At 36.2% G+C, this 22,941-nt stretch overlaps 1 protein-coding gene across 18 annotated transcripts in view; it reads right to left on the reverse strand.

The window, feature by feature from the left end:
* Window positions 1–22,941, reverse strand: part of PTK2 (protein tyrosine kinase 2) — a 299,259-nt gene that overhangs the window by 168,521 nt on the left and 107,797 nt on the right. For 17 of the 18 annotated variants that reach the window (XM_063079415.1, XM_063079414.1, XM_063079413.1 and 14 more), the window contains 2 exons: window positions 21,492–21,658; window positions 7,040–7,127 (listed from right to left, as the gene is read on the reverse strand). In XM_063079415.1, the coding sequence (XP_062935485.1) occupies window positions 7,040–7,127; window positions 21,492–21,658 (255 nt within the window). Of the gene's footprint in view, window positions 1–7,039; window positions 7,128–21,487; window positions 21,659–22,941 lie in introns of those variants that run through there. The other variant, XM_063079420.1, reaches the window with a different exon arrangement.

Raw genomic sequence — 22,941 nt, forward strand, 5'->3', positions numbered from 1 at the left:
AATGGTACAACCATTTTGGAAAAAGGGACTGCACTTTCGTATAAAATGAAATATATACCTGCCCTATGATCCAGCAATTCCACTCCAAGAGCAATGGTGTTCACAAAAATGCTTGTAATAGAATGCTCATAGTCATTTTATTAATAGCAGGTAAAAAATGGGAACAGCCCAGAAGTTCATCAATGGGAGAATAAATAAAAACACAAAATATACTCATATAAAACAATACTAGTTAACAATAAAAAGAAAAAAATTACTGAAATATCAAAAACATTACACTTCTGGTGGTTGGGAGAGGACTGACTAGGAAGGGTCAAGTGGGAACCTTTCTGGGTGATGGTCATATTCTATACCCTAACAGGGATTAAGATTATTCCAATAAATGCATTTGTGAAAACTCAGTAAATATATATTTAATATTTATGCATTTAACTGCTTATAAATTTTACATGAAAAGAAACAAAAACCTGTAATTAAATACTGAACTCTAGTTAATGATATGCATGTCTAAGTGTACCAATATCTGAAATTTACTATGAAATGCACCAAAATTAAGATGGATTAATGAGCAGACTAACAGATGGAAAGATAAAGTTATGTGATAAAGGATGCACAATGAATGTTAATGGTAGACTCTAGGTGGTGGGTATACTGATATTTGTTTTAAAATTTCTTCAACATGGCAGTACATTTGAAAAGTTTCATAATAAAATGTCAGAGAAAAAAATAATTTCCCCACAGTTAAAGTTAAACCACAGATCAAAGCGATCAAACTCAGCCATGATGCTTGCTTACACTAGCAATGGTCTCCAAATATTGACTCTTACCTTATATAATGCTAGTAGAACAACAGAATGGTATTTTTGAAACCTAGATCTGAACTCTGTCACCACTTTACATAAAACCTTCTCTGGCTTCCCAGTGCCTTCACAGTAAAGAACAAAGACTGAAAAGGTCATTTCTAGCCACACCTTGCTGCCTAGTCTCTCACAACATTGTTCTCTAGCTGTCTATGGCTAGCTACAACTACCTTCCTTCAACTCCTTAAATTACCAACCTCCCTTCTGCCTTCTGCCACTGCCTTTGTACACAATGCAAGGAGGGAAAGGCAATTAAACATAGTATCAATTCAGTGGTTTACGATTCCAGCAGTATAGGTAAAGGGACCTGCCAGCTAAGCCAGAAGTAGATTCTCGTTGAGTTATAACAAACAATTGTTCTCACATCACTGACGTTATAAAAAGGTAAAGGAAAAGGGGGCAAGAATAAAACAAATGCAAGAGGAGATGCTGGTGGAAGGGCCATGGGCTGTAAGAATATGCATGCTGTCAGCTGGATGATGACTACGTACTGCCCCCTACGTACCCAAAGTGAAAGAGCTGACCCTGAGATTCCTGCAGTTAGGAGGGATCTTTAAAAACTACTCAAAGGGTCCCCATTTGGTAGCACCTCCTGTTTCCCAACAAGCAATACAAATCCTTAGAGAAAAGAATCCCCAATGTAGGCCCTTAAGATTCCCACATGTATAGACACACAAGGAAACAAGTCACTGTGAATAAAAGTCATTGCGAGCCATCATCAACAGTCATGAAGCCCAAGGACTTCAGATACTGCAGTTCAGACTCAGACACACACACACACACACACACACACACACACACACACACACACACACACACACACACACAAAACACACACACACACACACACACACACACACAGTGCCTAGGGAAATTTTTTTTAAAAAGGAAATAAGACCTTAAAAATAAAAAATAATAATAAACAAAAGCTCAGCAAATGCACTAAACAAAATTGGTCATGCTGAGGAGGCCTGGCGATCTGACAAATTTATCTGAATTACATGTCCCAGACAGAAAGGAATGAGAACATAATAAAGAGGTTAATAAATATGGAGGGACAGACTGAGAAGTTCTAATGTAGATCTAAACTGAAATCCCAGAAGGAATAACAAAGAATGGAGAAAAGGCCATATCTGAATAGATATCGACTAAGATATTTGCAAAACTGATGAAAAAGATATGAACTCTCATATACAGGTAGTATGACATAGACCAAGCAGGAAAAAACAAATGGAAATTCACAGCTAGTGTTTAATTAAGCTGTGAAACACCAAAGACAAAAAAAGATCTAACAGCCATCCAAGGAGAGTAGATCTATAACTGCAAAGAAAGAATGAGAGCTGACTTCTCAACAGCAACAATAAATATCAAAGGCAGTAGGAAATACCACCAAAGTGCTGAGAGAGAAAATACCTCCCTACCTTGACTTGTGTACTGTAAGAAAATAATCTAAGTGATTCTTTTTCAGAGATGACTTATCTGAGGGTGTTTAAACTAATTCAGGCACAGCCCAAAAGCTATCTGACTGGTCCAACCCATTCCCAGAGGGTGTCTGAACAGATAGACCTCTCCTTGAGATGGTAACTAGTTTCTAGCTCCCACTGCCTTCTTCATTCTCTAGTGTTTCTCCTTTCACAGGGCCTAAGTGGGCCTTTTTTGCAGGCTTGTCCTGAGTCCCCAGACAAAGGAATTCCTTGCAAGGGGGTAATAAATTTTAGGTGTTGTTCGGGAAGATTGTGCACCCCGTAGTACTGAGCCAATGAGGAAGTGGGGAGAGGGACTTGCGTACTAGGGAATAAATTGCTACATCCCTTTTCCGTGTGCCTGTTCCATTCACAGACACCTGGACTTGCAAGGCCATTATTAAATTCTAACTTCGCTGTACCTGGTGTCTCCATGTCCATCCTTTGGCATTGGACAGTGAGGGCATATCTCACAGTACCCAGCAACACTATTTTTCAAGCAGGAAAAAGGAATACTGGAGACAAAGATGATTTGAACAACACAATTAACAATCTCGAATTAATGGGCATCAAGCCCTGTGCTGAACAATTAGAGACGACACATTCTACTCAAGCAAAACTGGAACCTTTACAAAATCTAAATATGTGCAAGATGATAAACAAAACAAAATCTAAATGACTACTATCAAATAAACAGCAGTCTCTACCCACAATGCAAAATTATTTTGAAAATGAACCAAAAGAGATAAAATTTTAAATCCCCAGATGATCACTTCCATTTCTATCAACAAAGTGAACTGAATGTCCTGACTGATCTCCTAAGATTTTTTAGTGATTTTTTGTTTAGCAACTAAAAATGCTGAACAAAATATATTTTAAAATCTTCTTGAATGCTTCCATGAAGTAGGAAACAAACAATATAAAACAAAACACAAGCTCAGGCCAATGACAGGAATACAGAGGTATCTTTAAGGGCAGAACTGAAAAATATATACATGCTGCAAAATATGACAATTGACAAGGAAATGATAAATACAAAATTCAGGATAATGGTTAACAGCATGGAGGAAAGGGCAGGGCGGGGTGGGGTGAGCTATAGGGACATGGGACAGGGAAGCACCACAATGTTCTTTTCATCTGAGCAGTGGGGTCATGGGTATTCATTTCATTACCATCACACCTTACAAAAGAACATATATATTCGATATTACAGAACGTAAACAATTAAAAAGAATCAATGTCATCAAATTCTAAGCTGTTTAAAAATGGACTGATTTAGCTCAGAATTCAGTGGAATATGTATGCATATATGTATATATCTTATACTAGTATGTCTCCATGAAATATTAAAAATTTAAAAAGTTAAGCAAGAGGTATCATCAAATTCTGAAGCCCTTATAAGGTGATTAATTTTTGTCAGAATTCAGTGAAAATTTCCACACACAAGTTCTTATGCAATATTTCAGCTACATTCTCAGTTAAATGTACTTTGGCTATAAATAAGCGAAGAAGCCAATTATTTATATCCCCTCCCCCTTTTTTGTGTATGTGTTTAAATAGGAAAAAATCCTGAATTCCTGATTTTTCAACTTTGGAATTAAACCCATTACCAAGTTGGGTACTACTACCTGTGTAGGACAACATATGGATCACCTATAACACTTCTGGAATTTGCAAGCACGTACCAGGACAGATTCTGTATTGAGGCTTTACCATGAGAAGCCAAATATATAATTACTTGCCAAACCACCAATAAAAAAATCATACTATTTTTGAAACTTTTGTGCCAGGTCAGGGTAAAAAATATACATTTTTTTTTCACACAAATGGAATTATACATGTTTTATACATGACCTATTTTAAACAACAGCATTTAGAGTAATATCTTCCACATCCACATACCTTGCTATTTAAGATAGCTGTACCTCAATATTTGTGATGGGTGCAGAATCTATTTAAGCAACCACTTGACAGACATGTCCAATACCTCCCATTTCTTTTTTGTTACTGTAATATTCGTATGAGCATTCTTATATATACATACAAACATGTAATTCTTGATATTTCTTTAGGATAAATTCCTAGAAGTAGAATTATTAGGTCAAACTGTATGAAACTTCCAATGTTCAACTGTTTTTTACTTACAAAAATAGTGACATCAACGGGGCCACCAAAATAAATGTGGAGGATATGAACACAGTTTGGGCAGTTAGTATACTTGTTAGCTCACTAGATCTGAAAAATCATACTATTTTCCTTCTTCCTCCCCTCCCCTTTCTAACTGTAGCACCACTTTTGCCTCCATCTACTGTCACTTGAGCCTGAGACACTGGCATGAATAAGCAGTGACCCTGGCAATGCCAGAGGGAAAGGAGTGTGACCATTACTACACCTGTATTTCTTTTAAAATATATGTATGTGGTAAACTATTATAAAAGCAGACCCAAAACAAAAGTGATTATTAGGACAGAGATAATTTAAGTGATGTTTTAGAATATTTTCTGAACTTTTAAAACTGTATCATATGACTTAAACAGTTTTTAAAAAAATTTAAAAGGGGATAGGATGGAGAAGAGAAACTGCAGACATGGATGACAGCAAAAGGTGGGGTGGAGGAGCTGGAAGGGTCATACGGACAGCACACAGGAAGGAAAAAAGCAAGATATCCACCATCCAACATGTGCAGCTCACACTTGTATGCCAATACGCAAACGGTACATGCTGAATCCTCATAAACCTGGTACTATCTAGAGATTGAAATTCAAAAAATTATTGGGCAATTACATGGCAGACAACTTTATCTCATTTAATCAATATAATCATCTTATGGGATAGGCATTATATATCTGTTTTAGTAGATGAGACAATTAAGCACAATGAAACTCAGAGGTACCTAAAATCACAGCTATTAAATGCAGGACAATGGGCACGCTACAGCATCCACTACATGTTCTTTTAAGAAAAATTTCATCATCACACTTCACTTTCTCTTGGGTTTTATAAAGACTACTCAACAGAAATTATATAGACTACACTAAAATATGTCCTATTAGTAAAAGAGAATCTGAGATACACTGGTATGTGCAGTACTAACTTTTAATCATATAGATAAAAGCCAGGTCTTCCAGAAAGGAACAACTAGGACAACCTAGTAACAACATGAAAGAAACAAAAAAGTTGCCAGCTTTCAGGTTAGCCTAGAAATTATATAAAAAGGGTTAACTCTGAGCTATTTAGGCCTGTACTGTGTATTCTGGATATCAATGTCACTAAAGTACCCATGTATGTCCTCAGTGGGTAGATATTTTTTCAAAGAAATTATACCAATACTCATATAGATTGTTTACAAGAGACAAAAATGCAATATAAACATGTCAGTTATTTAAACTCTCATCACCTTCTTCACCAAAATATGAAACTCATAAGATGGTTAAAGGATGAAATGTAGTAATATATATATGAGAGCCAGTATGGAAACTGAAAGTCATTTTGTAATATGAATAGGCCTCCAACAATCTCCGCTGGGCTCTAAACATGCCTTTTCTCTTTCCATTTTGCCAAACTTAACTCCCTCTCTCATTCGACTCTTATTGTAAACCCTCAAAACTTTCAAGTCCCTTCTGTGACTTCTCACAGAAAAGAAGAAAACAGATGCCCTCCCCACCCCCCAGCTGAAAACTTCCTTAGCTTCCTGCTCTGTCAGTTTGAATCTTATAATTTCCTTAAATGACTACAAATAAACTGCAGGAGAAAACCTCAACTCTATTTATATGATGTGGTCCTTATCTCTTTCACCATTTTCTTATCAAACCACTTTAGTTCAGGCTTAAATGCACCATGTTTTCTCTGTCCCCTCCATGTTCTTCTCTAGAAAACACAACTCTTCCTTATCTACCAAGTTAGAGACTCCTCAAATGACACTTTCCGAGGGAAGCATCTTGCTTCCAAACTGACCCTGTGTTAGCAGACCCTTATATGCACAGTCATATGTTTGTGTTTACTAACAGCATAGGATCAAACACAAAGTAATTGTTTACAAGAATCCTCTACTAGAAAGAAGAATCTAAAGGTACGGATAATACCATTCATTTCTGCATTACTGGCCCAGAGGAGACATTTAAAGAATATTTTTATTATAACAAAAAAATTACCAAGTATATTTAATGGAAAAATTTTATGCATGAATGTCTCTTTAATATTCATTAGGCTTTTTTGGGGTATTCTTCACTAATACTAAGTAACATATATTTGGTTGTAAAATTGTATTAGTCATTTATGCCACATTTATTTATTGCCCAACTAATACATACGCATATGTAAGGGGTAAAAAGCAAGCTATTCAGTGTAACTCAGTTTTTGCTTTATTATGCAAATTGCTATCAAGATTGTTTGGGTATAGTTGGCTCTGACAACAATTTCTCTGTATGACAAATTTGTTGATATTCAGGCATAATTGTAATTGAACTAAAGACAGAACGATGGTTGTGGATTTACTGTCTCCACATAAAAGAAGTATCTTTTAAAATTTGCCCAAACATACAAAACTTCACAAAGTATCAAAAATTCACAATTTCTCACTGGTTAAGAGATTCTCACTGTCACATAGCAACAAATTAATATTCTCCCCAAAATCAGGTTTAGATAATCCTAAAATAAAAATATATATTAAACAGGACTCAAAGAAACAAAAAAGTATATTAAAGCACCCGCCTATACCTGTTGATAGAAGAAATTCAGAGTTGGCTTGTCTTCAGTAAACTGGTTTAGAAATCCTTTTGGCAAATAACGGATTCTCAATTCATATCTAGGAAATAATTTACAAAATAGAGTTAGAAACAAGTAATTTTCTCAATTCATAGTCTACAATTACAGTATTACTGTTGAGTGTGGCATTGCCAATTACTCTGAAATGATCTTAAAAATAAGTAAAATGTAAACTTAAAGTGTACAAATAAGCATCCTACAGTGCAGTAATTCTGAAAGGAGACAGAGCATGATGAGGCAGGCCAGACATCCCTCCAGACCCAGGGTCACTCTCCACCACTGTCCAGGGAAAGAACCATCCTCACTTCCACCACTTTCCAAGAGCTTCCCCCACTTCTCAGTTTACATCAGTGGAACTGCACAATATGTATTCTTTTGTGCCAGGAGTCTTTCATTCAACACTATGCTTGTGAGATTCATTTACTGCTAGAAGCTGTAGTTTCCTCCTGGCTGAAAAGCACTGCACTGTATAACACATCACTGTTACTTACCCACAGTACTGTTCATTCCACTTGAATTGTTCCACTTTTTGGCTACTAGGAATAATGTTAGTATGAACACTCTCTTATTTTTCTTCCCCCAAGCATAAAAAATGTCATTTATTTGCTCAGGAAGCCAAGCTTCAAGAATGATCAAAAGAAAACAACTTCTCCAGGACACTCTGCATCTTTCTGGTTCTTTCCCCCGGGCGGGGGGTGTGTGGGGGTGTGTGTGGGTGTGTGTGGGTGTGTGTGTGTGTGTGTGTGTGTGTGTGTGTGTGTGTGTGTGTGTGTGTACCTCTTATATACCAGGGACCTTAAAAAGCTCACAGAAAGTCTCGTATTCTTTTAATTCTATTTTTCCAAAAAATTTTTGAAGTACCTGCATATGTCTTCTGGTGAACATATGTACACATTTCTGCTGAGTTTATACCAATCACTGGATCATACCAAATACATACATAGCTTTAGTAGATATTATCACAGTGTGCCAAAGAGGCTGTAACAATTCACACACCCACCAGCAGCACGGGGTGTTCTGGTTCCTCTATATCCTCACTTCCACTTGGTATTTTTTAACTTTTTCATTTTACTCACTCTGATGGACATACTGTAATAGCTCATGTTGGTTTTAACTAGCATTTCTTGACGACAAATGGAACTAAGTGCTTCTTCATATGTTTATTGGCCATTTTGAATATCATCTTTTGTGAGCCGTCCAAGTTTTTGTCCTGTTTTTCCTACTGGATTGTCTGCTTTTTCTCCATCCTCCTTATAGGTGTTTTTTACATATTCTAGATGTGTGGCCTTTGTTAGATGTATGAATATCCTCTCACATTCTGTGGCTTGCCTTTCTTAATGGTATCTTTTGCCATTATTCAATAAAATTTTAATGGTTTCTTTTTAGGAAGAAAAGTTCAATACATATACACAAATTCTGCTGAGTTTTTAAAATGTCTGCTTTATTAAAATATATAATTGCCAAAAAATTAGGTTCCATTTCACTTTTATTCTCAGAAAAATCAATAACTTACTGTAGATATTCTATAGATATTGGATAATTATTTACAGAGGCATGATGTCATTTTTTTGAATTGAGGGCTTACCTGACACTTAACTACTTTTATGTGCACAATTTATCTGAATCTATGTAATAATCAGAGAACAGAAGTGTAATTATTCGCATTTTGGAGACTAGGAAAATACTGCTCAGCAAGAATAAGCTCCAAGGTTACATGTCCAGGATTCAAACAGGTCACAAGGGGCTTTCAGTAACAATGTTACTCCCATTTCAAGGATAAGGAAACTGAGGTCCAAAATCAAACACTGGGCAGCCTGACTCCACGTCCATTCTCTTAACACGGAGCATCCGGATGCTGATGCTGATGATATCAACTAACATTCACTGAATATTTAGTGTATGACAGAAATTGTGACAATCATTTTGCACAAATGACTTCTTTTTGTGAGAAACGTAAAGAATGTGGGCTCTGGACCAAGACCATCTATGCTTGAATTCTGGCCATGTCACTTACACACTGGCAGCCATCACCTCCCATGCCTCCATTTCCTCACAAGGATGTCAGGAGAAATAAACGCAGTAAATGCAAAACACCTAGAACAGTCACTGACACATCATGATAAACGGTTTATTATGTTAGTAATTACTCAACAAATATTTATTTTAGCACCAATCGTGTCCCAGGCACAATTCTAAAGATTGGAAATATATTGGTGAATAAATGAGGTGAAGTGCTGGCTCTCAAAAACTTTGTATTTTTATGGTAGAATCAGACAGCAAATATACAAATATATATAAAGCGGTAATAAATGTTGTAAAGATAAAGCAAAGTACGGTGAATAACGAATGATGAAGTATCACTTTATAGAGGAGTCAGCGAAGGACAGTCCAATACTGTATTTGAGCAAAGATAAAGGAGGTAAGGAAGGGAGTTATGCAGCTATGTACAGGGCAAAGAGTTCCGATCATATGGAACAGACTGTGTAAAGAATCTCTGGCTGGAGAGTGTTTGTTTGGGAAGACAAATGCAGCTAGACCAAACCAACCAAGGGCAGTGAGTACAAAGGAGGCTTCAGAGAGAGGTGGGATCGAGAGGTGGCAGATCACAGAGGCCCCTGCAACTAATGGCTGTGTAGCTCCTCAGTGAGACAGAATCCACTGGAGCGATGAGTGCAGCGCAGTGACATCACAGTACTTAACATTTTTCATTATGCTATACTGTGCTGTACTACGGAGAACAGACAACAAAGGCCAAATGAAGATGGAGGGAGACTAGCAGGCAACTTCAAGACTCTAGGTGAGAAATAGTAACCAGGTTAATATTCACCCTATTTTTACAGGTGGGAAAAGAGTTTTAGGGAATTACGTAATTTTCCCAAGGTCCCTTGGCTATTAAGAGGCAGACATGGGATTCCTCTCCAGGAAGCACATGCATGCATGCAGGCAGAATGAAACTAAGAGAAGGCACTTACAGCTGAGAAACAGAGGAATTTAAATCAAGCCTGCTTATGTGGAGGTAGGCAAAGTCTTTGGACTGTGTTATGGATTTTGGTCCTTGCTTCAACACACAATCCACCTGGTACATTTCACACACAACCCTGCTGAAACTTTGCTCAAGTCGCCTAATTTAATTTCAGTCCAATCACCTCTCCTCAGTCCTGAAGTACAAAGCCTGACACCCACATTCTACAGCCCAACTAGAGCTGACATCCCAACTCCTCTCTCTTCTATGAAACTCATCATTTTCCTTACACTTCTGTTACTATTCTAGTCTGTCTGCATCCTGATAACAGATTTCTACTTCTCTGCTATATGCTGGCCTCTCCAAATAGCAGCTAAACACAATACACCCCAAATAAAATCATCCTTTTGCTCCTACTCCTAGGCAATATACTCCTATTAATGCCACTGTCATCTCACTTCTTCAATCTTGATACCAATGTTGAGCACTAAGACACCCACACACTACGGCTGGCCAGTTAGCTCTATAGGTTAGAATGTGGTGCTGATAATCCCAAGGTCCAGGGTTCGATCTCTGTACTGGCCAGCCGCCAAAACAAAAACAAAAACAAAAACAGACAATTCCCACAAGCTAACCAACTCATGGTGGGGAGAAATAGGATTTGTTTTTGAAAAGCAGAGTTGGACTAAGAATCTGATAATATTAATACTGAAAAGAATTAGCTAGCCAGTTTGTATATAGTGAAATAAAGTACAATTCATGAAACAATACAGATGACCCTCATAAACAATGTGGTGTGAATAGCTCATTCTTATAACAGACTTACAAGGGAGGATGAAAACAGAAACTCATCATTTAGCAAAAATTACAGTAATAATCACAGCAAGTCAGAATCATCAGTTAATGCTAAGATAACTGGGTGAACACATAATGAGAAACAAGATATGTGCCTAGTCTCAATGTGTCTCCCGAGAAGGTATTTCTTAATAACAAAGGGGAAATAATAACTATATTGGAGAAACCTGGCTACCACCACCTCCACCAAATGATTCAAGTTATAATCACCAGTAAGTTGAGTCATATCATCATTATGTACTTCCTGATATGATGCAATGATAAGGGCACAGTATCTTGACTTTGTAGTTTTGCCAAAAATGAAGCCTTAATATAATCATGAAAAACAAACAAACAAACTCAAATTGAGGAACATAGTACAAACAGGAAGTCAGTATTCTTCAGCAGTGTCAAAGTTATGAACGACACAGACAGACTCAGGAACTGTCCCAGATTAGAGAAGACCTAAGGAGACATGATAGTGAACTGGCAATGATGTATTCTAAATTGGATCCTAGACTGGAAAACGGACATTAAGTGGGACAACTTCAAAATGTGACGAAGGCCTGTAGATTAGTTAATCGTATTGTATCAATGTTAATCTCCTGGTTTTAATTGCTGTACTATGCTTATGTAAGATTTTAACATTTAGGAAAGCTGGGTGAAGGGCAAACAGGACTTCTATGTACTATTTTTACAACTTTTGATACATATTGAGAATAAAAAAATTCCCGTGCTCATAAAATTGATTGTTCTGCAGCTGTGGTAACAAATACCCACCAGAACCAATTTCGAACCAGTTCGATCAACAAATATCAGTTATATAGCCACAGACCCACTAGAAACTAATTTTAAAGCACCTTTGATCAATCAACTAATAAGCTGCCTCAGTGAATGTACATGTGTCAATCAACTAATTGAGGCAGCTCCTTCTCCAATTCAGCCAAACAGGAACTGACAAACTCTAAAGAATACGCTTGTAAATACTGACCAGTCAAGAATAGCCTAACCTAAGTAACCATGCTTCTACAGTTGACGCCAACCAATTCACACCTCTGAAAGTTAGCCAACCGCTGAACTTCATGCTTCCAAAACCTTTGTATAATATCAATAGTATGTTCTGCTCTGGGAGACTGTGACTGTTCAGCATGACTCTCCCTGAAGAACACAGTAAAGCCACTTAATTTTTTTTTGGATTCAGATAATGAGTGATCATGATCCTAGATTTGGATCATACATAAGCAGTAAACTTTTTTTTTAAAGCAAGAAAATAATTATGATAAAATTCAGGATATAAGTTACCTCTGGAAGCAAAATTAGAGAATGTAACCAGGAATGGGCACATCTCTCATTAAATAGGCTACAATCTACCAATTCAAAGACAAAGTTCACTTGTTTTTATTCTTTTATATTTTATGTTCTTGACAAGAGACATATAAGAGGGGCACTATATACTGATAACAGGAAGTATAGGCAAAGATACTATGATCATGAACTTACATGTACTTGCCAATACAGCCTTAAAATCATAAAGAATCAAAAGAGAGAATTAGAAGAAAAATCAACAATTATAGTTGGACACATTAACACAACTTTTCAAGCAGACAAAATATGAACAAATAACCTTGAAATAACGTGACAATAAGCTTGAAAAAAGGCAGACAAACATACTCATCTTCTTTGTAATAACATACAGAGAATATGCACTCTTTTCAAAAAGAATTAAAACATGAACTAAATGAATACTAAAGCACAATCATCTCAATGGAGTAAAAAAATATCACCATCATAAAAATATTATTCTTTCATGATGTAATAAATCATTAAACAATAATCTTTTTTTTTTCTAAAGCTGAAACCTAAACAATATACCCTTAAGTAGCCCTTCAGTTAAAGGAAAAATCTTAGAAAAAATTGCAAAATATTGATTGACAATAACAACACTGTCAAAATTGTGAGACACAGCCAAAGCAACTATTAAATGGCAATTTAAAGATCAAAAACATTTATCAGAAAATGTAAATTAAAAAAAGTGAGCTAAGTGTTCAAATCAGAATTAACAGTAAATAGAAATAATAAAATATAAGATAACCTTCCTAAGAGCAACAAACTACACAGTAAGAATTCATTTAAAGATGACAGAAGGGCTTTGTGGAGAAGACATTAGAAGACATCAAAGACAACGAACAGGGATGTCTTCAGCAAAATCCAGACAAGGGGAAACTTGCACAACAAACGACAGTTTTCTCAATAAACAAAAGTGCAGGCAAGAGGGAAAAACTGGACAAAGATCACATAGATTAGAAGAGACATAAGAGACAATGTATAGACCTAAATTGGATCTTAATTTAAACAATTAAACCTTAAAATTTTTGTCATGGTATTTATTAAACAAATAGAAACTGAACACTCACAGGATATTTTATGAAATTAAGAATAATTTTTGGAGATGTTAATAATTCTTCTTCACAATTTTTGGTGTCATAATAGAAAACAGTCCTTATACCTTAGAGAACTAGATCTCAAACTTTGGAGATTCTGCTTCCTCTCCCCTTCTGCTGGGGGACATTTGGCAGTAACTGGACACGTCTTTGCTTGTTACAATGGGGGGAGGAAGGAGTTTGCACCTAGTGGTTGGAAGCCATACAATGTATGGAATAGCTTTCTACGACAAAGAATTATCCAGCACAAAAAGTCAGCAGTAGAATCTGGAATTAGAAGCAGATACTAAAATACTTATGGATGAAAAGGCATAACATGTGGAATTTACTGCAAAATCACACAGAGGTCAGGGAGGAAGAAGGTGGGAAACAAAATGACCGTGAGTTGATTATTGTTGAAACTGCATGGCAAGTACATGAGTCTTCATTATATCATTCTGTCTACATTGGTATATATTTGAAATTTTCTTTAAAGTGAAAAACAAAAAAGAAAGAAAAGCATGGTATCATGCTGTGGACAGAGCATTTTAAAAACAGAAGTCTGAAATACCTATCTCCATCAATTCACGGCTCTGTTACCAAAAATGAGTCATATCTATCACTCATAACAACCTGAGAACTTAAACATAATTCAAAAGCAATTATATTGAAAGGAATGATCAAAAAATATGAAAATTTAATGTCCGAATTTCAACAACCTTGCACAACTGGTGACTGGTAATAAAAAATTAGTATCACGGTTGAGCAAGCACAGCCAGTGGTATCTCTTCTCCCATTTAATTGTACATATCTCTGTGAAGAATGTTTTCAGCTATGACAACCATTAAAGGCAATAACAAAATAAACAGAACCCGGAGTAAGACCTTTGAATCAGTGTGGTCAAAACTGCACAACCAAGATTTTCTTAAGAAATGAACCATAATTAATCACTTTTTCTTTTTTCTTTTTTTGGTGGCTGGCCAGTACGGGGATCTGAACCTTTGTTTTCATTAACTGGCACCATGTTGGTGAAAGTAAGTAATTTTATTTCATCTTTATCTCATGCTTTTTAAATTCCTAATTTTATCTATACTTTATAGCACACATGATAGAAGAGATGTACTGAACATATATGAATAAAAAAACTGATTATAGATGAGAGGTACAATATAATGAAGACAGGAAGACTTACTGTGAAACATGCAATATTTTCCCATGTTAGCTCATGATTTTATTCAATTCTGATCAGTATTTTCTTGGGGGGGAGGGGAACTCTTGCAGAGATAATGATCCATAAATAACTAAGCATTTGGAGAAAGAAAAGATTTAAGAAAGGACTACAAAGCCATGACAAGGAAGGTGGAAGAAGAGAGAGGAAGGGAAGTGGGAGAACAGAGAACGAGAATGTGGAAGGAACACTGGAGGTGAAAGAAAGGGGTAAGACTTAAATCGTACAACCAAGACTGAATTATAAAAACTGGTGGGCTGGGCTTCCATACTCATTTTCTCACATATTGCTATGGCACCCCGAGACTGTCCCAAAGGCAGGGGGATAGGGAGTGAAGTGGAAGAGTCTTGAGACTTCAAAGAAGGAATTTTAATCAATTGTTTTCAAAGGAAAGGAATATTCATTTTGGTACTGTCAGTGTCTGGTACAGAAGCATTCAGTAAATGTTTAATAAATAAATCAGTAAATTTCAAAGTCCATTCTGTTTTGTAAAGGCATTTCTTTCAAACTTGTCAGTGTTCCTCTGTTACTGTCTCCTGTTGCTTTAAGTCTTTGTAAGAACTCTTATTGAATTCAATATTACAATGAAAGACTGGCTTGTCAAATTAAGGTATATGCATATGGAAGGTCATTTCAAGATAACACAGGAAACTGTATAAAAGTACAGTTGAAAAAGTCCTAAACTACCATTATTCTTTTTTGTGTGTGTCATCTTTAAAAAAGGACACCTTTTCTCTATAGAGAAGATTGTTTCCCCTACAAAGGTCTGGGAAAAAAAACAAAAAAATCATGCCTTCCCAGAGTGAAGAGCTATTAAACAGCAGAGAAGAGAAGAGCACTAAGCAGAAGAATGTGAACCACATCTTGATAACAACGAAAAGGATTTTCTTTTTCACTTGCTCTGAAAACACCCCACAATGCTTTCTCAAATGCCAAGAGAGTCTTAGACCTGGTCGCCAGTCAGAAGCCAAACAAATCACTCTATGTAGATGATTTCAGATAACTAAAATTTAGTTAACTAAAATTTAATTAAGTGTAAAACTTTAAAGTTTAAATGCTTAATTGAAGTCTCTTAAAACTGCATGATATCTTCTGCTGTACTGTAAACTAGGTATGGTATTATAATTTAAACTTTTTTGGCTGACTCGAGCTCCTAACAAATACTACCTACTTAACCAGCAGCCCAGGAGCAGATAAGTTCCTGCCTGTCCCTGGACTGACTGGGAAGGTGATAGGGTCAGAAACGGTGCACAAGCACACTAAAGGAGTGATTTTCAAACTTGGCCTCCGACTCTCAGGTTCTTTTGGGGCCTATGGGGATGAAGGGGAGCCAGTGGCTACTGCTACAATGGCTCTGGGCCTTCTAATTCCCTTTGATGGAGTTTATCATTCCCTTACTTACATGCTCCATATGGTCTTACCCAACATATGTGTTCCCAACAATATTCTTTCTAGGTTTTTTTGCTTTTTCCATTACAAAAAGCATATCATGATGTTTGTCATCTTCTGGGACTTCTTGTAAAAATTGAGGTAAAATTCACATAATAAAACATCAACCATTTTAAAGTACACGATTCAGTGGTATTAGTATATTCACAAAGTTGTACTGGGACTTCCTTTTTGTCACACGATATTATATGGCCAAGCTTCATTCATATTGTTCCATGAACCTGTATTCATTCATTTTGACTTGTGTAACATTCTACTGTGTGAATATTTACCAAGTGACTTAACTGTCACTGGTTATCCTATGAACATTCTTACATCTCTAGCCCAGTACAGAAACTAAAGCTAGAGTCTCTCAAAAATAAAACCTGAAGTAGAACTACAGGATGGTAGGGTATGTAAGGACATAATTTTAAAAGGATATTAAGCTGGTTTCTCAAATGGTTTCATCAATTTACATTACCCCTACCAGTGTAGATGAGACCCTATTGCATCCACAACCTCTCCAGCTCCTGATACTGTCAGACAAGTTACTTTATGCTAATTGGACAGCATAAGACAGAATTTCACCATGGTCTAGGTTTGCATTTCCCGGATCATTAATGAGGTTGACAGTACCTTTTATGATTACTGGCCAAACTGTTTCCTCTTTTATAAAAATACCTTCATGTCTCTTGCCCATTTATTATTGGGTTGTCTGCAATTTTTTTATTAATTAGTAGAATAACTCTTGACACCATCCTTTGTTGATTACATGTGCCGTAAATATCTTCTCCCACTTTGCAACGTATTTTTGTAGTTCTTAAGATACATCTTTTCATAAACAGAATGTTTACTAACATAGGCAGATTTGCCTTCTTTCATTTTATAGTGAACAATTCCGGGGTCTTAAGAAAATCTTCTTATCTCAAGGCCAAAGATACATTCAACTATATTTTCCACTAAACTTTTTTAGTTTTGCTTGTGATGCTTCACTACTTGCCTGTCTCATGTAGATTTCTATGTCTCACACACTCACTTATGAACTGAGAAGTCTGCTAGTGAGAGAAAAAAGTTTATGTAATGTCCTGTTTCTTGTAGTTCCATACCCAATAGAGGAGCAGACAAGAAACAGCTGAATGCCTGGATTCAATTCCCACTCTGCCACCCACGTAGGCAGCAGGACCTTTGCAGGAAGATATTACGCCTCTCTAAACCACAGCTTTCTCATCAGTAAAATGGCAAGAGTAGAGTACCTACTTGATAAGACTATCGTAATACAAATTAATTTTGTAAAAATGTGTCAAGTGCTTAGCACAATGTCTGATAAATAGTAAGCAACATATTGTTAATATGGCAATATTGTTATTAACATAATGAATACTGTTTGGTTCCTAGTTGCACATAAGTTTCCACATATCACATTATTTTGCCTCTTGGCTTACTGGATTTTCAATACATTCAATTATTAAATTTTCATTCAAAAAATTTTTATTGGGTACCTGCAGTATACCAGGTACAACCAGAATCAGGAATAGAGCAGTGAATAAGACAAAGTTCCTGGGAGAGAAAGGAAACAAACAAGTATATAATGTCAGTCCTGTTAAGCCTATAGAGTATGAGCTGATGAGAAATCATAAGGAGGATCAGGCAGGCAGCAGGCTCTGTAGACACAAGGTTGGAGAAGGTTACAAGGAAGGGTTGACAGTTGAGCACCTGCCCTGAATAAGAGGAGGTCCGAGCCATGCTTGGGAACGGCAGAAGGGCATACTCAGCAGGGTCACACCACGTTCAAAGGCCCCAGTACACTTGGCTTATTTAAAAACCAATAAGAAAGCTGCGGGGCTAGAGTTGAGTAAATGAAAAGAAACCACCAAATCAGATCCCAACTTTAGTGTTTATGAAAATAATTCTAAAATACATTAAAGAGTTAAATGAAAAACTGAAATTTTGAGGGGACCAATGTTACACTAGAGCAAAGAGAGAAACAGCAGAAGGAGATAAAGACTGAGAGGTAATCAGAAACTGGAATCTGCTCCAGGTGTGATGAGAAGTTATTAGAAGTCTCTGAGCAGGAATGATTTACACATTTAATTCGATAGCTTACATTAGAGAAGATTCATCAGTAAATCCCATTAGCTCTACCTTAAAAATATATCCCTGTATAGGAGCATCTCACTGCTTCTATAACTGCTCTCCTACTCCACCATCTTTTGTGATTTTTGCACGGGTTACTGCAATAACTTGCTTATTGGTTAACATGTGCATCCAATTAAATGTGAGAATTTAATACCAGAGGCAGGTCTAGAAAGAGCAGAAAGAGAAGAGGTTACTGGAGCACCCTAAAATTTAAAGGTTAAGCAGAGGAAGACTATGAATGGTCAATGAAGTAGGAGGAAAACAGTACAGTATGGGCTCCAGGAAGCTAAGTAAAGAATATTTATTGAATTCTTGGTGAAATGAACCTTTTATTACTATATAGTTGCACTCCATATCCCTAATGATCCTTCTTTGCCTTAAAACTTTTTTCAAAGAATATTAATAGAGGAATACCAATCTTATTTTCCTGGTTGTTATTTGCCTGGTATACTGTGCTCCCTTCCTACTTATATGTTTTATGTGAGAGTTCTTCAAATTCAAAATCAGTTCTTACCATTATTTTTGTTTTATACAGCCAATGAATATTTAGATCTACCCAATTTTTCCATCTTGCATCTGAAACCCTCCTTCAGAGATCACTGTCTTTTTCCCTGAGGTATACCATTTGTCATATTTGTCAGAGATTCCTTGGTGGTAAACTCTCTAAAGAAAATGTCTCTATCTCACCCTGTTCCTGAATGGTAATTTCACTGGGCAAGCAAATATGTGGTGCCAGTTACTTTTTCTCACACTTTGAACATATTATTCCTCTCTTTTCTTGCAATCCATTAATGCTATTGAGAAGTCTGAATTTTTCACTGGTTGCTTTTAATCCTGTGTTTTTCTTTGGTACAATATTATTTTACTACAATCTGCCACAGTGTGGATTCAGTTTTATTAACCTTATTTGGAATTTTATGTTAATCCTGTATTTACGAACCCATGTCATTCACTAACTCTAGAATATTCTCAGCCATTATTTCATTCTTTTTTATTCTCTTCTTGTAGAGTTTGTATTAGAAATGGGTTGATTTTTCATTCTTCATGTTACATAAACTTGTTTTCACATTTTCCATCTATTCATCTCTGTGCTATGTTTCAGGCAATTTTCTCAGATCCACCTTTTCGTTTGCTAATTTTTCAGCTAGGTCTAAACTGCTGTTTTATCTATCTAATGATTTCTAAAACTTCTATTTGGATCTATCCTAATCTCCTATTTTTGATAGTCTCCTGTTCCTTACTGACACTTTAAATTCCTCTCCTTTTAAACATACAGAATCATATCTCTGTCATATTTTCTTGTCATCACCTACACTTACTATTCATGAAAACTTCACTATTATTCCTAAAAGCATAAATGCATTCTCAGTTTTTAAGACTACATTACATGTTGAGTATCCCTTTTACGAAATGCTTGGGACCAGAAGTGTTTCAGATTTTTTATTCACAGATATTTATTTTGGAATATTTGCAGAATACATACTGGTTGACCATCCCTCACCCAAAAATTCAAAATCTGAAATGCTTAAATAAGCATTTCCTTTGAGTGTTTGTCATATGGTGCTTTAAAAGTTTTAGATTTTTGAGCATCTAGGATTTTGGACTTTTAGATTAGTGATGCTCAACCTGTATTCCTATTGAAATAGACATGCTGATTTTAAAAACCTGTACTATCAAGTCAGACAGCTAAAATCAAATCAAAGCTGTGTCACAATCTATCTATGTGACCGCAAGCTAATTTAGTTGCACCTCTGTTTTCATCTGTAAGATAGGGATAACAACGGACTCTACCTCACAGGGTTTGGGGAGAGAAATGAAATATACATTTAGGTCTCTCTGATAGGTCTCTGGCATAGTGCCTAGCTCTTAGCATCCAGTCAATAATGACAACATGTCTGTTGTCGTCACCTTCATCCACAGTACTAGCAGCAGCAGCAGCAGCAGCAGCAGCAGTAGTAGCAGCATCTTCCTCCCCCTTTGCACCAGCAGGCTCAGCCTATGAGAACTTCCATCTAACCCAGTCAAAATTTTTCTTACTTTTGAGGATTCAGGCTCCATTAAATAAAATAGTTCCTATTCAATTTTACTTGAAGTAAGGTAAAATAAAAGGGCTGAAAAGAAAAAGCCAAAGCCAGTAGATTCAACAAATATTTTATGGAGCACTAAAAAATATCATTAATAATGAAGGTTGCTTCTAACATTTCTATACAAACTAAAAAGATAATACAATTGTGATAAAGAAAAACAGCTGTAGATATTTTTATCTAATTTTGAGATGTTCTTAGTTTTTAAACACTTACTCGATTAACTGATTAAATAGTTAGAGGTCAAACCTCTAGCCACTGATGTAAATGACCAAACCAAATTTCTCAAGGAGTATTCTGTTAGCTTGGTACCAGCTCTTTGATACATTTGAAAATACAACTATATTCTTTTGATAAACTCTAACTGGGACAAGATTTTATTCAACTAAAGATTTATTCACCTAAACATAGTTGTTTTTTTAAAAAATGTCTACACTAATCAACTTAGGTCCTTGGAATAAAAGTTACTAATAATTTTGACTGCACTCTTCAATCTACAATTTTCTTTACTTCTGCAACATTATCCATAAAAATGAGAACCCCTGTGGAGGAAACCCATTTTTACAAGTTATACTTCTATCAAAAGTAAGTATTTTAGATGTACGATTTCCCCCTATATCTTGATTTACTTAATAGCGAAAAAAAATGTTAGGGAAGAACCAGGAAAGAGACCATTATAGGGCATTCTTTAAATTCACCTAGAAATAATTTCAGTTTTGTTAATGTTTCAGTGTGAGTCACTTCCTAATTTTAGTGTTGATGTGAATTTCAAATATATACCTATTCTTTTTAGGTGAGCTGTGGATTACTGGGCACAATGAAGCAAGCTATGTAGCCCATTACATAGGTGTGATCTCCTCATGGGCACAAGTCTTGCTACATAAAAGGGTGACAATGGATCACAAAGTAAAAAGAACAATGGCTTGAGTTATATTTAGGACAGAGGCTGAAATAGAGTAGCACTGATAAGAAATGTAACTAGCAAAAGACCATCACAACAGAATGAAATCAGATGGCTCAAGGAATAAAAAATTAACGGTGCCCCAAAGACAAACTATACAGAAGTATAGAAGAAATCACTGATTAATAATTACTAACTAATTTCGTTTATATAGGAATTGTAATGACATGCAGTGAGAAATTTATGCATATACTTTTTAAAAAATTGTACCATGGGTGCAGAGTTGAGTGTCAATACTATCTACACATGCAGAATATCAATACTATGCATATACATTCATACTCTTGTGCATGTTTTTAATACACAAATCAAATCAAGTGTACATCACACCAAAGTAGGTTTGTATCTTACTTCCACTCTTCCGGTGGGTGGGCAAGCTCATACTTCTCCCTCACACTGGAAACGCCCATATCCACGTGGAGCCAGTGAACCTCCTCGGACCGCAGGTGACTGAGGCGGAATCCATAGCAGGCCACATGCTTTACTTTGTGACTGTCCACTATCTTCTGAATGATGCCCTAAAACATACCCCCCACAAAAATGACTGTTATAAACAAAAAGACAAAAAAAAAAAAAAGCAAAAATAAAATCAAAAAAACCCACAGACTAAAAAAAATGCAATGTTAATTTCTCTTAATTATCAGAAAGCTTTGATAAAAGAATATTGAGTTAAATAAATTACTTAATTTTACTTAGGAATCTTTGTTTTTCAAATAGTATTTTTATAAACAAAAAAAGGTTTTGGAAAAAAACACAAAAAGATGCTCTTCCCCTTTCTTTATTGATAAACAAGGCATGTAAACTTAAGAGTACATTTCTGCAACTCCACCATCACATCATCCCCAAAACTGTCAAAGCATGCCAGCTATGCTTCAGTTACCACTTTCTGAGGACTAGACCCAAGGATGGGGTTATAATTTCTGAACCAAGGAGATCATACCAGGCTGCAACATTAACATCATTTTTTTAAAAAACACACAAATTCAGGAACATACAAGTAAGGCCATGTTTCTGGTGATACTGAACACATATGAAAAGTTCTTTGAATATAGTCCTCATCAGTTTACTATTTGCTCTCTATAGATTAACATGCAGCCATCTAAAATACTCCCCAAGCTGCTGCTACTTATCTGTGTGCCCCATAAGTTCAGAGGAGAAGGTGCCCTTTGAACGTGGTCCTCAGGGAAGGCTCCCTAGAGAAGATGAAATTTCTCCTGGAGCTGTGAAAAGTTAAGTATTAGAACCGACTCTTGCTCTGTACCTGCCTGGGTGTGAAAGCCATGCCAAATATGTTTGTAATTGGGCAACATGTAAGGGAGACTCACTAGGGAATATGAGGGAACAACCTGCTGCCTTTCATGTGAAGGGTATGCGAATCACAACCACTGCAATCTTCTCAATCTTTCAGGTGATCAAGGAAAAAAAAATTTTGAATGATGCTGTTACAACCATTATGGAACAGTATGGAGGTTTCTCAAACTACAGATAGATCTTCCATATGATCCAGCAATCCCGCTTCTGGGTATATACCCAAAGGAACAGAAATCATCTTTTCGAAGGGATACCTGCACTCCCATGTTCTCGCAGCTCTGTTCACAATAGCCAAGATATGGAACCAACCTAAATGTCCATCAATGGATGATTGGATAAGCAAACTGTGGTATATATACACCATGGAATACTACTCTGCCATAAAAAAAGAACGAAATTCTCCCATTTGCAACAATGTGGATGAGCCTGGAGAAACTTATGTTCAGTGAAATAAGCAAAGCACAGAGGGAAAAATACCTCACATACTCAC

The sequence above is a fragment of the Cynocephalus volans genome, chromosome 15 (genome assembly GCF_027409185.1).
Source record: "Cynocephalus volans isolate mCynVol1 chromosome 15, mCynVol1.pri, whole genome shotgun sequence".
Taxonomy (NCBI): Eukaryota; Metazoa; Chordata; class Mammalia; order Dermoptera; family Cynocephalidae; genus Cynocephalus; species Cynocephalus volans.